The sequence below is a fragment of the Erithacus rubecula genome, assembly GCF_903797595.1.
Source record: "Erithacus rubecula genome assembly, chromosome: 3".
NCBI lineage: Eukaryota > Metazoa > Chordata > Aves > Passeriformes > Muscicapidae > Erithacus > Erithacus rubecula.
Genome location: NC_136689.1, coordinates 116,529,594 through 116,545,832, shown reverse-complemented (window position 1 = coordinate 116,545,832; position 16,239 = coordinate 116,529,594). Strand labels below are relative to the sequence as shown.

The 16,239-nt window shown below is 41.0% G+C and overlaps 2 protein-coding genes across 2 annotated transcripts in view; one reads left to right on the top strand and one right to left on the bottom strand.

Moving 5' to 3' along the window:
• Nucleotides 1-340: 340 nt before the first annotated feature.
• LOC306799037 (uncharacterized protein) lies at nucleotides 341-15,565 on the bottom strand (the record flags this gene model as incomplete). Its single annotated transcript, XM_079299553.1, has 8 exons — nucleotides 341-480; nucleotides 1,073-1,213; nucleotides 2,949-3,062; nucleotides 4,818-4,952; nucleotides 5,223-5,870; nucleotides 6,388-6,440; nucleotides 13,562-13,599; nucleotides 15,494-15,565. The coding sequence occupies 8 exons, from the start codon at nucleotides 15,563-15,565 to the stop codon at nucleotides 461-463; spliced, it is 1,221 nt and encodes a 406-aa protein (XP_079155679.1). The 3' UTR covers nucleotides 341-460.
• EYA1 (EYA transcriptional coactivator and phosphatase 1) overlaps nucleotides 5,067-16,239 on the top strand; it is a 155,531-nt gene continuing 144,358 nt past the window's right edge. Inside the window, exon 1 of the mRNA XM_079299509.1 lies at nucleotides 5,067-5,283. The gene's annotated coding sequence lies outside the window, so the exon portion shown is untranslated. The remainder of the gene's footprint in view (nucleotides 5,284-16,239) is intronic.

Genomic DNA, 16,239 nt, shown 5'->3' with positions numbered 1-16,239 from the left:
ATTTCATCGTGAAAAAAATATTTCCTTAAAATCCGCCGTTTCGTTTTTTTGACAAAAAATTCTCTTTCTAGAGTATTTCCAAATCAGTGTTCAGAAGAGACTTAAGCAAACTCGGAGATGGTAATCTTAAATTAAAACATTTCTCCACAGATATCTAAGGATGATACTTTCTCCTATTAACCTGTCAGAAATGTGTTGCAATGCCTTCATATAATTTTATTCATTAAAAGAGTACAATTATTTTATTTTGTCATTATTAGAATAAATATTTGCCTTGTTAGTTAATATTTTCTTTGAAGACATTTGAACCTCCTGTTACAAACACTATTTCCCTCAAATATACTAAGAAATTTTCTTTATTGAACCGAGTAAGGATACAGGTAATGACAGATAAGCAAGACTTAACATTGTCAGCAAAAATTATTAAATTACACAGACCAGCCTCTTGGACTACTGGGAGTTAAATCGAGTCATAATGTTCTAAAGAAAAACAAAGAATGTGAAATACGAACAGGTTTCCCAAGACCCCTTTTATTAAACTTCTGTAGCTGATAAACTGCACTTCAGAATTTGCAATAGTGACTGAACTTAACTACTTTTACAAACGGTCTTATGTTAAAAAATGCTCAAGTCCATGTTTGCAGAATATGACATTAAACAAGTGGCTTGTCACTGAATGGTTCAGCCTCCTGTTAATACCTATGTTAGGTACACAGGCTTCTGATTTCAGGCCTTTACTGCTCATCCAGAGTTGTGGAGAGAACAAGGTTAAGGGTGTTTTTCCACTATGCATACTCAGTTTTAAGATCTTCACAAGCTAATGCACAAGTAAAATTACCAGACAGTTTAAAACACAGGATTTCATTGATAATTTATTCTATAATCCAGTTTTAGCCACTTATTTCTTGGAGTAAAGTTCTGTAAATCCCTGTATTTATAAGTAGCTCTGTGGGTAATTTCACTAAAACATAAGTGTCTAGAGTGTTAGGTCTTAGCATCCAGATTAATTTTCAGATACTGAAAAAACAACGCTCAAAAGTCATTGGAAGTCAGAGGGACTTTTCCCACTGACCTGGAGACTGGGAAGTTTCTATCTGCAGCGACACAATTACCAGATTATGAAACTGGAAGACGATCTTATCTGCTCCTCCACACAATGCTAAATGGCTGCTTTTCCCATCTACCTCCATCTTCATTAATTCTAGACAACCACCTATCAAAAAGATAACGACAAAATAATGTATTATTGGGGGGATGGGGTGAGGGATAAGCAGCATTTTAGAGGGAAAAATATTTAAAATTCTATTTAAATCATCCAATCATATGGAAGATAACAAACATTGGAGGTATTGAAAACATAAGCATCACTTATGAAAATGGTTTCTTTTGGGGAGCTGAAGTATAATCAAGAGTTAGAAGATGAGACAGATTAATATCTGAATGGGCTATTTGTTATTTGTCTTCTCGTGGGATCTTCTGAAGGAGTAGGTGGAGATCACACGTGGCTCACCAACACAGCATCCATGGTGCCAGTTTGCACTGGATCCCAACAGCATCTGTCTCAGAAACAGAAATGTTTCCAGGTTCTATTAGAAGCCATTATGCACCATTTGAATACGATGAACCTTTTTTCGTAGTAATAAAAATTTTGCTTTTAATTACATCTACATGTAATTAAGGATGCTAAGAATGGCATCTGACCCTGGAACTGAAAAGCTGAGTTTTATATGCCCTTCTTTGCATGGATAACTCAGTCTTATACTCATGGCAGTGCTTTTGTTAAAACACTGTCTGTGACTGAAGGAATCAAACTGAAAAGACTTGGAGGGAGACAAAGAACATTTACAAACTAAGGAAGTCCCGTTTTATACTTCTTTTCTAGTATGAAACTTATGTAAAACATATTTTAGAAACCAAATGTAAGCTTGAGCTGCTTCTAGAAAGTCAATCCTGAGCCCTGGAGTTTTTTTAACAAATCAGGGCAAGGTAGCAGCAAAACACAGCAGACCTGATTCAGAAAGAAAATGTCATACAGATAGGACACAAAAATGTCCCTGGTAATGAACTCAAATCCTCCAGTCTCTTAAACCACATTGTATTCTTGAATGACTAATTTTGTACTTGGATCGCTTGCTTAGTTGAAAGAAGTGTAAAGACAGCTCCCTACTGGCAAAATATCTGAGGAGGCTACAGAATGCTGTTTATTCCAGCTAGTGTCTGGAATAAATTATGTTCCAGAAATTGGCTCCTGATACTCCTATTTCAGATGAGAATTTGTACAGAGTGCTAAGTCCTAACACTTATGGCCAAACCATGGGCTTCATTAGGATTTGCCATTCATCATACCTGCCAGGAGCTCTCAGATTTGGAGAGGTGCTTGCTTTGAGGAGTGAAAGAATAACAGAAAGGAAACTGTTTACCTTGGCATTACTGTCGGTTCTCAAAGGCACCAGTCTTTTGAATTTAAGGGCTATGAGTTGTCAGACCTAATATGCTTTCTTACTATTCCTACTGAAATTCATTAGCTATATAAGGAAGACCCACACTAGTTTTAGCTGACACTATAGGTCGAATAAACCACTTAACATTTCAGAGGTTTCTACTAGAGATAAGGGGATAAATGGCAGCAGGTGACCTGACAGCTCTTGGAGTGGGAGGGAGTTTTCACAACTGGTTTTTAATCCAGTAGCAACAGCAGATGCTTGACAACTCATTAGACTCTAGGAAGCAGGATGGCAATCTCACTGCTATTCTAAACATTTTGATCTATAAACCATGCTTACCAATTTCCTATTGTGAAGGGTAATTATGCTGATTTTTCTACTTAGTGCCTGTTATATAGGCTTCACTTGATTCTTCTCATAACATTAACAGCTCAAAACCCTGCAGAAAAGGAAAGCTGACAGAAACACTGCTAAGCCAAATCTAAGACAATCCACATCACTTACCACCACAAGGTCCAGGGCTTCCTGAAGGAAGAAGGTCCACCCTTCTATACAAGTTGAGGGCCCTCATGAGAGCATGGTCCTCCTTGGAACTGTATTGCCAGCATTCCCACATGCCTGTGCAACAATTCTGCTCATGCTGCAGTGGACATTGACATTTTATTCTGAGATATCCAACACAAAAATAAGAGCACCTCTGAGAAACTAGATGTACTCTGGCAGAGACCTTGTTAAATATTTTTGAATGTGTATAGCTTTTGAATACTCTCCTACTTGCTCCGAATTACTAAATACATAGGAAATATGAATTTTTTTATTTTTTTTTTACCAGTACAATTTCTAGGTGAAAAGGGACAGAATTTGGACATGCACTTAACCCCACATCTTGGAAAAAAGGCTTCATGCCAGAGTGAACAGTCAAACAAAGATCATGAATTTCTGAAGAAACTGCTCTGTACAAAGTAGAATATAGGCTGCACATGTCTATTCCATTAGTCCAGGACAAAGTGTGTTGCAGAGATGAGGCTTCCCATTTTGCTCCCAGATTTTTACAGAATCACATGAGCTCTTCTCCATTACATATTCCACTACAATGGAGCAAGTGGACCTATGACTTTACCTTTTTTGAGTCTTTCTCATAATCTGTGAACCAACATTTTTACAGCCTGTAGATCACATTTTTACCTCAGGTATGCTACAGCAATTTAATCTGCTTCCCTGCCGTATAAAAATCCATTATCTCATCATTGTGGGTCAAGGTGAGTTTTGGTTACTGGATTTAGTGAGAATTAAACTCTGTTTTGTATCTTAAAATTATATCAAACTAGAAATACAATGCTCAAGTAATACAAGTACAATGAAAAATTTAAAAAACTATATACATATAAACATCCCATATTTGTCAAGTCAAAATACAGCCTAATGGATTCATCTAGCTTCAGAAGAATGTGGACTCCATCTCTGTGAGTATTTTATACATGGCCCCATGTGTGACATTTTAATTAGTTCTCACCCATTAATTTACAGGGCTGGAGAAGAAACACGTGGAGGAAAAAACTCTTAAAATTGTTAAAAAGCTAAAATGGATTCCATGTGATTTGGACCCTTCAGGACAAACATTAGATATTCTAGTGATTTAAATGGCATTGCGTGTTTATCTACATAAATGCTTGTGGGAACATAATTTCCATTTCCTTAAAAGCAGAGATACGTTGTTTACTTTCTGAAACTGACATAAAAGCACACTAAGAAGGCTGGCAAAAGGAAATAGTGGAAGAGTATGTATTGAAGACAAAGAAGTGGAATGGAAGAACTTGCAGCAATGGCAACTTTTTTTTTAATTTTTCTTCTGGTTTAAGGAAGAAGAGAGGCAAGAGGAAAAGGCCTGGACTACAGTGTTTGTATTTATAACAATAGGTAAAAAAAACCCCCACCAGCTATGCTTGCTTCAGTGTCTGGACCAGGCTGCCAGACCGAGCAGGGCTTTCATCTATCTTTAGTCTATGCTCGGATGCCCATGCTACATGCCTATGCAGGGTCTAAGCTCATGTCCCCAGGATGAGGAAGGAAGAGGATGCTCTACCACTGTTCTGCAGTAACTTTGTACCTGAAGCATGACACATACGGAATCTGATCCATGCTTTCTCTTTTCACGGGTAATGAGGAGGGGTGGATGTGCACAAGCTCGGATTTTGGGGATGATCTGAAGTCCGAGGGGTCAGGTGCCATATGCCTAGCACAGCTTCTCCCAGCGCAGCATCCCCCTGCAGAGCTCGACGCCTTGACTCATTCTGTGCCTTCAGCGATGGCTTTACCCCCGAAGGTGAGGAGCGATGTCGGACAAGCCCCTGGGCCCGGGGGATGCTGCGGTACCTTTCCATCGCTGCCGGGACAGCGCCGGAGCCGCCAGCCTGGCTCGGGGCGCAGCCTGCAGCCGTCCCTCACCTCCCGGCAGCGCTGCAGGGAGCCGGCATTCCTCAGGGCCCATCCTCCCCTCGCTAATAACACCTGGATTCTCAGAAATAAAAGAAAATTTTAAAAAGATAACAATTTAAAAGCGTGTGCTGGTGGGGCGGGAAGGGGGCGGCCAGCGGCGCTCCCGTGTGTGACGGCCGGCCGGGCAGGCGCGCTGCGGCCGCCGGGCGAGGCGGCGGCGGCGGCGGCGGCGGGAGGAGGCGGCGGGAGGAGGCGGTCGAGCCGCTCCAGGGAAGTTTCCTCGCCGCCGCCTCCCCGAAACCCCTCCCCGCCGAGCGCGGCTCCGCGCTCCTCGAAACTTACCGCCGGGCGCCGCTCCTGGGGAGCCGCCGGGCCCGCACCGCCGCCCCGGAGGCCCCGCGGAGTAAGTGCGCGCCGAGCCGTGCCGTGCCGTGCCGTGCCGTGCCGTGCCGTGCCGAGCCGAGCCGAGCCGAGCCGAGCCGAGCCGAGGGTGCCGGACACGTGGGGCCGGGGGTTGCGCGGGCGCGCAGCGGCGGCGTGAGGGAGTGAGGGAGGGAGGGGCGAGGCGGCAGGAGCCCCGGTGTGGGAGGGGAGGGAAGGGGCGGCGGAGCGCGGCTCGCCCGGTGCCGGCCGGGCGCCGCGGCGTGTGGGCAGCGCTGGACGCGTGCTTTGTGTCACAGGGTAGCAGCAGTGCGCGGACATCGCCGCGGTGCGAGCGTGGTGTCCGCCTTCGCCTCGCTCCGCGGGGCTCGGCAAGTGTCAGGGCAGCGGGGAGCGCGCAGCTCCTCCTCCGACGGACGGGGAGAAGCAAAAGCGAGCGATGCCGGGGCACCGACGGCGGCCCCGCCGCGCCCCGTGCCGGGCACGGCCTCTCCTCGCAGCCGGGGGCTCGCTGCTCCCGCGGCCCGCACGGAGGGGCATCCCGGCCTGGGCAGGGCGCGCACCCACAGGTGTATCTGCCTCGGCTCGCCTTCTGCGCCTCTGATTTCTCTTCAAAGGGATCGATGGATATGGCTACTTATGAAATTATTTTGTTTTCTGTTGTTCATCCCGGAGATAGAGTTTACTTTTTTTTTGAAGGAGATTCTCTGTTTTTTAAAACTGAAATTGGCAGTTTTTCTGTCACAAAGTCAAAGGTCAGAGTTTTCATCAATTAAGAAAATATAGCAGTAGGCTTTCCCCCTCGCTCCCCCCACTTTTTTCCCCCCTTTTAGACTCTTAGGAATATAGAATTTAAAATGCAAAGAGTAGTTCCTGTTGACTTCTAGTAGCAAAACATTATTATTGTTACATATGCTCCAGCTAAATGCAATATGAGCGCAGCCCCAGGCAGTTCCTATGTTTGAAGACTCACACTTTCCATAATGCTTTAAAATAAGAATATGGTTATAAGAAGAGAAAATGGTCATTCAGTGCTGTCAGAAGTTCTTTCGGAGGAGTGGTGTGTGGAAAGTCCCTATGAAACAATTTCTGTTCGTTTTCTGCCAAAGGCTGTGTAAGCACGAACCGTAATGAGGGTGGTTGGGGGATCGTGGAGTAGTCACGGAGCAGGTAGTCCAGCTGCAGCAGAAAATAAAAGACAGAAGAGCAATATGTATGGAAATGTCCCTAATTGAGGACTGCAGCTCACGGAGGGAGCTGGCACATCTTCTGAAGGCTGGTCTGGATGCATTCCTCCCAAACCTTTGTTGTAGCTTGTACACAACTTGTTTTGCTGTAGGTTGAAGTGTGGTGTTAAACTCAAGTATGCATGTTCTTCAACAACCTTTTAAAATCTATGGATTAGTCTTTTTGAGTGGTTCACCAGTCCTCAACATTTTAGAAATGATAATAACATCAATAAAAATATTAATCTAAGTAGAAAGGAAATCACTGGTTCCTTATGTGACCATAACCAATGGTTACTAATAGCACCAGTAACTGGTGTTATTCATTCCAAGTTTGATGTTTCATTCCTGATTTTCTTCATTAGCTCTGCCTTCCCATATGAACTGAATCACAAACAGGGTAGGAAGGAAAGGAAGAAGCAAGTGACTCTTTTTTTGTTTGTGGCTCTGTCCTCCTTGTGCTGCAAAACTTGTGCTATGGGCAAGGTGAGGGAAGGACTCTGGCAGGAGAATTGTAAAGTCTTCCAAGGTCGTTTGAACAGTTTCTCCCAGTCAGTTTCTCCTAGAAGCTGGGGCCGTCTTGCATCCTGTGCATTTTGAGAATTTTACATTGTTTTCTTTGTTTCTATCATTCAGTTTCTTAACTATAGAATCCAAAAATGTTATTGCTCAAAATAGCCTTCTAGGTTTAGAGAGAGGGAGAATGACACAAAATTAAGAGTTTAAATTAGTTAAGAGGCTCGGAGTTTTTTTCCTTTCTCTCATTTTTACTCTTTTTATCTTTGTCTGTTTAATCTGATATACCAAACATCATAAGATAATGATTTCTCAAATGTCTGGACACTTGCCCATATTTTTTTCTTTTTTTTTTTCTTTTCCTCTGTGACACAGAATATCTTCTCCCTCTGTGTGATAGTGCTAATCCTACTGCCTGGACCTAGGAAGTAAAATATGGATTTACCATTGAATTCTGTGATATGGGTCAAACTACCATGAAAAAGCTGGAGTGATTGGACAGAGAAAATTTTGCCTGGTTGTGATGGTGTGGCAGTGAGCTGTCTCTGCCTGGCAGTGAGAGCCAGAGGGGCAGTTCTTGGGGGAGCTGGGGCAGTGCTGTCCATAATCCCAGCCCGGGCAGGGGCTGAGGGCGTGGGCAGTGCAGGCAGCCAGTGCCCCAGTCTGCCCAGGGCCCCACTCTGCTGGGCTGCCTGCAAAAATCACGAGGTGAACTCCCACCCTGGGAGGTGGGTCTGCACTTTTGCAGCTCCCCTTATAATGAAGTGAGCTAGGAGAAAGCTCTTTTTATTTATAAGAACGGAAATTGTGTGTAAAGTCCTTAAAATCAAGGAGGCCACAGCTGGGTACTTCGTATGCTTTTAAAAGCTTTTCCAACTCAAAGTTGTTTCTCTGTCCTTCCCATGCTGTTTCCATAACAAGTCACACCTACTGCTACTTTTGGCAATTAGCCTAATTCCTGAAATTTTTGAATTTTAATTATTCAGCTCAATAGCTTGAGCACTTTATCATCTGAATATTGAAGGGGACTGCATGGTGCTGTGTGAATAAAATTTTCTTTTTTTATGTTTTACATTGTGTTTTTCTTAAAAGAAAGTGAAATATTATGTTCAAAATAATAATGTAGTTCATTCTTCGCTTCTTTTATTATAAAGTATTATTTATAAAAGCGTAGCTATAACATTATTTGATAAGTAAAACTATTTTTATAATAGTTGTAAAAATCATGTTCTATAGATAATATCCATTGTCTATTCTGTTCTTCCCACTTAATATATTGCTATAGTCGGTAATAGTTATCAAAAATTAAGGATTCATCTTGTGCTGTGATGATGAAAAAGATTGGATGACTATTAGGATAAACAAACAAGTGTGGCTGTTGCTAGAGGACAGACTGATTTAATGAATTAATTTCTACTGTGTTTTGCTCTTGAGTGTTTTGGTTTTTTCATAAATGTATATAAAGTTCATTCTCATTGGTAGATACAATTTGGAGGCATGGAGAATTGAAACTAAATATTGTTGTTTGACCAGTTGCATTTTTTGCTGACAAAAAACACATAATGCATCTTTGTGTAGTTGTGTAAGCAAAAACCTATTTATCAAGGTTCCAAATCCTTAAGTTTTCAGTTTTTATTATGTTAAAATTGATGAGTTACGGAATTCATTTTCATGAAAACATAGTCTGGAAGAAATCAGAGGAGAAGGATGTCATCTGTCAAGCAAGAAATATGACAAAGTTGAATAGAACAGCATTTAAAAAAAAAAAAAGTGTTTTGGCATTGTTTTCTGAGGAACTGGGAGTCCTATAAATAGTCCTACAATAATTTTCTTCTCCTCCTCCTGTAATATTCAAATGCTAATTGCCCACATTTGGCAACAATTTATTGTTGGGGTTTAATTTCATAAGGAGTGACTGCTGGCTAGAAAAGAGGGAGAGGTCCCCATCAGTGCCTCTATACTTGACCCACAGACAGCAGGGATGGCTCCACAGGGAGCTGGGCAGTGCCTTCCCTGGGATTATTCCTGAGAAGAGCTTGAGGATGTAGAACAGAAATGTGAAAGAAAGTTGGCATCACTGTTAGGTAATGACAGTATTGCTTCTGCTGTAAAATTAGTATTTTATTAGTGAATTGTGGGTATTTCTGGTCACCACGGGCCAGGCTTCCAAGATGGCTAAAGGTGCAGCTGGGTCTTTACTGTAATTCACAAGGCTCTTGCAGTATAAAGGAACAGACAAACAAGTAAGGGTAAGGCTGTAGATGCTTAGGCTGATGTGGTGCATTTAAATATCCCATTGGATCTCACACTGATAGATTTGACAGTTCAGTGGTACAGCCTACAGGTTATCTCAGTACTAGGGCCATTCATGCTCTTGCATTTGGACCTTACACAGGTTGAAAGAGATCCCACTCTCAGAAATGAGTCCAAATGAAGAAAATAAACAGCTTGCACCTACTAGTGAAACTCATCCTGATTTCAAGCAGGTACCACTACTGCATGAAGAGAAGCAGAAGTATTTGTAGACATTAATCTGTTGTAAAGATTGAAAATAAAATGCTTCTTGCTGTGTGTGGTTGTTGTGATTTACCAGTGAAAATTTTGGTTGACCTCAAGAGACAGGAAAGTTCTCTTGTTGGGAAGAAGAGAGCAGCATCCTTAGCCTCACTGATGGTGGTGTGAGGAAGGTCACTGCTGTGCACACTGAGTTGGTTGATCCACTGTGAGATCTGCAGGTGGCACTCACATGAGTGCCATGGCTCTGTGCCACACAAGGGCAGCCACACTGCTCCCAAGGGCAGGGTGATTCCAGAGGCAGCTGGGTGCTTCTCACAGAGCCTGGGACCTCAGCTGGCTCCGACCCAGCGCTCGGGTCCCCCTCACCAGGAGATGCCAAGACTTTGGCCTCTGAGTTCCTGGTGGAATGTTAGCTTTCCATAGCCAGGATGGCTCCCTGGCAGCCATGCTTCTGTAACCCATCCTATTTGGGTGGACTTTTCTGCTCTCTGTGATGCTGTGGCTTCAACTACTGAAAATATTGCTGGTACCATTTCTTACTTGAATGCTTTTACCAGCTTGGGGGAAGCCTAAGTCTTAATGTTATAATTTCAGACTCAAATTTATCTGATTTATTTTAAAAAATAAATAAAACTTTAAAAAATGATAAAACAAAGACATTTCACCTAGAAGAAAATTAATTGCTCTGTGTAAACTTAAAACCTCTACATGTGACCTGTATTAATTGTAACTAGCAAACTTTTTGCACTGAATTATGCAGAAGCAGTACAGTTGCTTGTTGTTAGACCACAAACTTTTATAGACTGCATGTATTTTACAAACTACTTTAAAAGCACATGTAAAATAATAAGTAATGCCCTGCCTTTAATCTAAATTTATAATAGGTGTAGAAAGGCTTCTTAAAGCACATATATAATTACTACTCATTAGAAACATTGTACAGAACCACACGGGTTGAAAGAAACCTTTGTTTGTAAAGTATCTTTCACTTCTTTCCTGAGCTAGGTAAGTGTTCCAGTTGCATGTCATATTCGTAGCTCAACATTTTTCCTGTAAATATTTCATATTCTTTATTAACCATGACATTTAACCTAATAGTGTTAATCTTTTCATCCCCCCACCTCTTGTAGTGTGTTTGACACATAGAAAGCAAAAAACCAGGATCTATTGCTCAAAGACATGATGACAAAGGAATTGGCTGTTGCATTCTGGTTTTGTTTTTTGTTAATGATACGTAAATAAAACCAGGGAAATTCTAACTTTTTGATGATAAAGATCCTATGGGATGCTAAGAGGAAAGCTATTTAATCCTTATTTGAGGCAAAGTTCACCTTGTAAAATGTAATTCTATTAATTTTTAAAAGCAGAATTTTTGTGTTTTCACCTTAAGAATATTCTTTATTTCTTGTCCTAAACTGTTAGTGTGTTTTTCTACTGAACATTTTCAACCTACTTTTCAAATACAAATAAATTTGATCCCACTGGGTAGTTTAAATGTAGTATTAATTTTGTAAGTAATTTTAAAAAGAAATTCTGGCAAGCAAGTAACCAGTATAATTTTAGCATTGTTCTACAGTTTGACTTCTGTGTGCATGTAGTATTCAATGAAAAATATGATCTTTTGCTATGTTTGGAGAGCTCTGCTTTTAGAATAACATTATTGCTTTAAATTTTTATATGTAAAAATTACTTTTAGCCTTTTGTGGTGCTTCCTGACTGAGGCACCGTATTGGGTATTTGTGTGAGGGAGATTGAACTTAGAAATCTGCCCATGGCAGCCACCTGGTTTCATAACTGAAGTACTTACCAGATTCTAATTCCTGTTCAAACCATTCCTGACCATTGGGTGTGGGAAGCACCTAAAAAACTTCATCAAGAATTTTTCAAGTTTTTGAAACAGTTATATTTCAGATTTAGATCTTGAAAAAGCACTGGCAGATTATTTACTTCTTTTTTTCCCCAGTTCTTCATTCTTATATCATTGCACTTCTAACTTTTGAACACTGCGTTGTCAGGCTTCTTTCTCCACCTCAGGAGAGTTTCCTTTGTCTTTGACCATCCCATCCCAAGCTGGGAGACTAGAAACCTCTTCTGAGCTTTCTGAAATTAGCAACCAGAAGATTCTCATACAAACATGTCAACATCTTTTGCCTTTGTCTATTTCTTCAGGTAGGACTTTCCTGTTATCCTCACTCCACTTTCTTCAAAGGTCTCAATAAGTGTGCTAATCAGGCAGAATAATTTTTCTAGTTTTCTAAATAATTTTCTGCTTCCACTTGAGATGAATAGCAAGGAGAGTGGTGAAGAACTGCTCAAGTACCTTGTGAGACAAGTCAGTAGACAATAAAATGACAACTGCAATTCTGCAGATATAGATGTGAACTGCTAAATCTCAGTTAAAATAGTTATAGCTGTACATGGAAAGTGGTTGGCACTGGGTTGACCCTCACCTTTCAGAAATGGGGTCTTGGCAACTAAAATAATTCCAAGAAAATTTGTTCAGTTCTCAGTAATGCCCCCCAAAATGGGTGTTCAGAACTGCTAGGAGCTAAAAAAATAAATTACATATGCTTCAGGAGGAGAATAGACAAGACTTGAGAGAGTTGTACTGAGGATTGCTACACTGATGAACTCCATCTGTCTCAGGAAACCCTATGAACTGAAATAGCAGGAAACTGGGAAATGCTGTGAAAATGGCAAATGCTTGTTCTGTTCTTGCTCTTCTGTGCCCAGTTATGGCTGTTGCTGGAGACAACACCAGGAGGGTTGTTGGTCTTAACCAGTATTGTGGCTCTTGTGTTCTCAACAGCTTTTTCATGTTAGATTTAATGGTAAATGAGAGAAATTGGGCACAAACTCTATTGTTGAGTAGTTCCTTCAAGGCATACTTAGGCTTACAATGTGATAACAATTTTATAAATGTAATCAGGTTTCAGAAAGTATCACAGATGTATTTCCTAAACTGTCAATAATATAATTTGCCTGTAATGTATTTTTTTGTTTTCATAGTGCTTCATTCCTACTTTCTTGCTTGCTTCCTTTTGCTCTTGAGTCTCCTTGGTTATTCTGGTCCAACACCCAGTGAGACTCCTGTGTAGGCAGATGAGACCTCATATTTCCTTACCAGAAATGCAACTTCTCAGTAAAGTTAAAAATGTTAGGGAAATACCACCGTTTTAATCTTTAAAATTAAGTTGAAAGTGATTACCTAGGTAGCAAAAAAAAAAAAAAAAAAAAAAAAAAAAAAAAAAAAAAAAAAAAAATTAATTTTTATTATTTACTTATAAAGAACATACACAGTGGTGCTAGACCTAGACTTGACAATGAGTGTGAGTGCCATGGGTTTTAAACATGCCTGTCCAGGACACCAGAGTGGTTGTTCTATTGTATATAGAGGAAAGTTTACCAATAAAACTGAAAACTTTCAGCCCCCTCTCCCATAGGCTTACTTCATCCACAAGTCCTGACACTCCATCCATTTCTGTTGAGATGGACATGGATGTGTATTGGGGTGCAGAAATGGTGACTTGCCCCTGTGGTGTTGTTCAGTGTGTTACCTACGTGCTGCATGCCCACAGAGTGGTCTGGGGGTTTGCACACCCCCAGAGTCTGTGTCTGGTCAGTGTCAGCACTACAGTTGGTTGCCTTCCAGCAGATGTGCATGGTAGGTCCCACACATCTGGGCACCTCTCTGTTTAACTGGAGCCCCTGAGGCTCACTGGAGGGCAGGATGCTGTATTGCATCTGCAGGCGTTCCAGGCTGAATCAGAGGTGGTCTTCAGTCGCAGCCCTGGAGTTAATTGTTTATAAAGCTGCTGAAAGGTCCCTACTAAATTTCGTTTTTTAAAAATACCTTTCCCTCTTCCGTTTTATTTCCTTCCTCTTTTTTTTTTTTTTTCTCTTTCTTTTCAGTTTTCAGCTGTTACACTTGGCAAGTTTCTTCCCCAGCATTTGGAAATAATTGTTTTCTAAATGCTACCCAGGTTATCTGCCAAATTTAACACCTTAAAAAGAAGCGGGGGTGGGAGACAAGAGACCTACCTGGGAATGGAGCGAATGTAGTGAGTCTTTAGAAAGTGCTAAAAAGGAAATTTACCAAATATAGCACTTAAAATCAAAACCATCGAGTTCCCTCACATTAACTATAAAATACCACATGCTATCATCTACAGAGTAAGAAAAGGCCATTTCACCCAGTCTCATAACCTCTTTTTTATTTTCTCTACCAAAACGCAAAGCACGTGTGGCTTTTTGGGGTTTTTTTTTCTTCCAACGAGTACATATAGCTTGAGGAGGTACAATTTTTTCAAAGTGTTACTAGAAAAAAATCCCATTGGTTCCTGAGAAAATATAAGAAAATAAGAGTGGAGCAGAAACCACTGATGGCACTTAAAATGACCTTGTCTTGGAGAGTTTGCAATGCCATGATCAGCTGGGAGGTGGATTGATTGATTTTGGACAGGATTGATTTTGCTGGTGGCACAGGAACGGGATAAAAAGTTTAATTCCTTGTCCTTGGTGATGGAAGGGCTAAGGTATCCCAAGGCATTTTTGTGTTAGTGCTCTTTCTGATCGCTGTGAGTTTCCTCAGGGGCTCAGTGCTGCTGAAGGTGTGTTACAGCAGCCCTGGGACAGCTCCAAATTGTGGATTAGAGGCACTGGAGGATTTGCATGGGAAATGCACAGCTTTTACGAAGAGGAGCTCAGCAAGCATAAGGAATCAGGCTCCTTGTCCTTAAATGTAGGACAGCCATGGCCAGTCACCTTTTGGTCACCCTTGTGTTTGGTACTCTGTGCAAGTGGCCAGCCCCCACTGGTACCTTCCAGCCCCAAGAGATTATTTCTCAGTGGCTGTGTTTAACATCTGCATCCTGGGTGATCAGCCACTGGCTTTTGCTGGGCTTTCAGGTGGGGGCTTGCATGGGGACAGGGGGGAATCACTTCCATGACAAGGAGCTTAAAAAGCTCCTGCCACCTCTGCAGCGTGGCTGGGAGGGGCTGGCAGCTGCCCTGTGCCTGGCACCAAAGGCACATGTTGGGATCTGTGTGTGGGGAAAATTGCACAGCGTTGGCTAACGTTTCAGAAAGGAGGGAATAAAAATCCCCCATAAACCACTTTCTGTGCTTCTCTGTGGGTTTATTTTTAATTCCCTTTTGCATCATAATAGCTGTTTGGAAAAAGGACCAATGATGTTTGGTTGTCATGCCTGGTACAATAGTACTCCTTTAGCTGGTGGGACTCTTAATACTGTTGTGTATTTAATACTAATAATATTTTACCGAGCAAATGACTTCCAAAGAAGTAGAGAAAAATAAAAGGGGATATGTCCTTTCATGACTTCCCTTCAATTTGGGTCTTGTCTTTTTCAAAAAATTGAGTTTTTGTCCTACTCATATTCTATGGCACATTTTGCATATAACAGCTTCTCTGTAATAGATACTGTGTGTTATTTGGGTATATTTTTGATACATTAACAACTCAAGGGAATTTAATTAGTTTCGTAAAGCTTTACTTAAAGTTAAAAATAACCTAAGATGACAATTAGAATCAGGCTAACTAAGTTGCTCTTGTTTAAAAGTTGAATTTTTCAAAATTAAAATTGCTTAATTATATTGTGGATCAGCTGTTCTGTATTAACATCTAAGCCCTCGTGTTACTGTGTCTTGATTCTGCTGCCAGAGGTCTCTGGTGATTTCTGAGCAAGACAAGTCTTTGTCCCTAGCAGTGCTGGTGGGTGTATACATAGGAGCTTTTTGTAAACCTCTTTTGCAGTGACATGAAGTGCAGGATATGTCAGAGCAGAAATTACAAGAGTAGGCTCTTTAACACTGGTGTGTTAAAGGAATCTTTCCCAAAGAGAGAAAATACTTGCCACAGCAGCTCCTGCAAGTTAGGTCGCCTAATTACAGCTGAACTATAATATACAGTGAAACATATATGCTTTTTCCTTCTGGGCTTCAATAGAAAATTACCAGTCTTGGTAAAGTTTTCTTTCCATTAGTAAAGAGAGCACTGCTGATCTGAAAATCCATCAGGTCATCCATCCCGGCATTACATCAATTGACTTTTGAATATTTTTCCATTAGAAAAGGCTCCATTTTATTCCCTCGCTGAAGTGGCAGACTTTCAGTTTGTGCGGTTTTTCCATTTATTGAATTTTGCAATAAAAGAGTTTTTGAAACCGATGTCAGTCATTGCTTAGGAGTGGGGCATTGTTACAGGGCTGTTTTCTTCTCTCTCTCTCGCTTTTTTTTTTTTTTAAGTTAGAAAAAATTCTTGTCCTTCCCCTCCCTAATTTTAATTGTCACTTTTTAAAGCCATAAATAATTTTCTAACCTATAATCTGGTGTCAGAACGAATATAAGCACCAAACCCTGATTTCACAGAAATCTTGCATATTGGCCATTGTTCTCAGCAGGAGCAGGACTGGATTTGATCTCTCAATTGTAAACCAGAAAGAAGGGAGTGGATGCATTGTGGAAGCATGGTTCATATTAGCATCTTCCTTAGGGTGTGGAGTGGACCTGTTAACACTTTCTTAATGCTTAGATTTTATGGAAGTAGCCAAATGTGTGCAATGAGTAGTGTCCAAAAAAACTGGGTTTGAATGGATTTTTTTACTTTCTTGCTAGAGTCTTATCCAAGTAGAAAGATAAACAATAAGATTTTGAGTCCTGATCATAAATTATAGGTCTTTCATATGCAGAGTGGTTTTAGG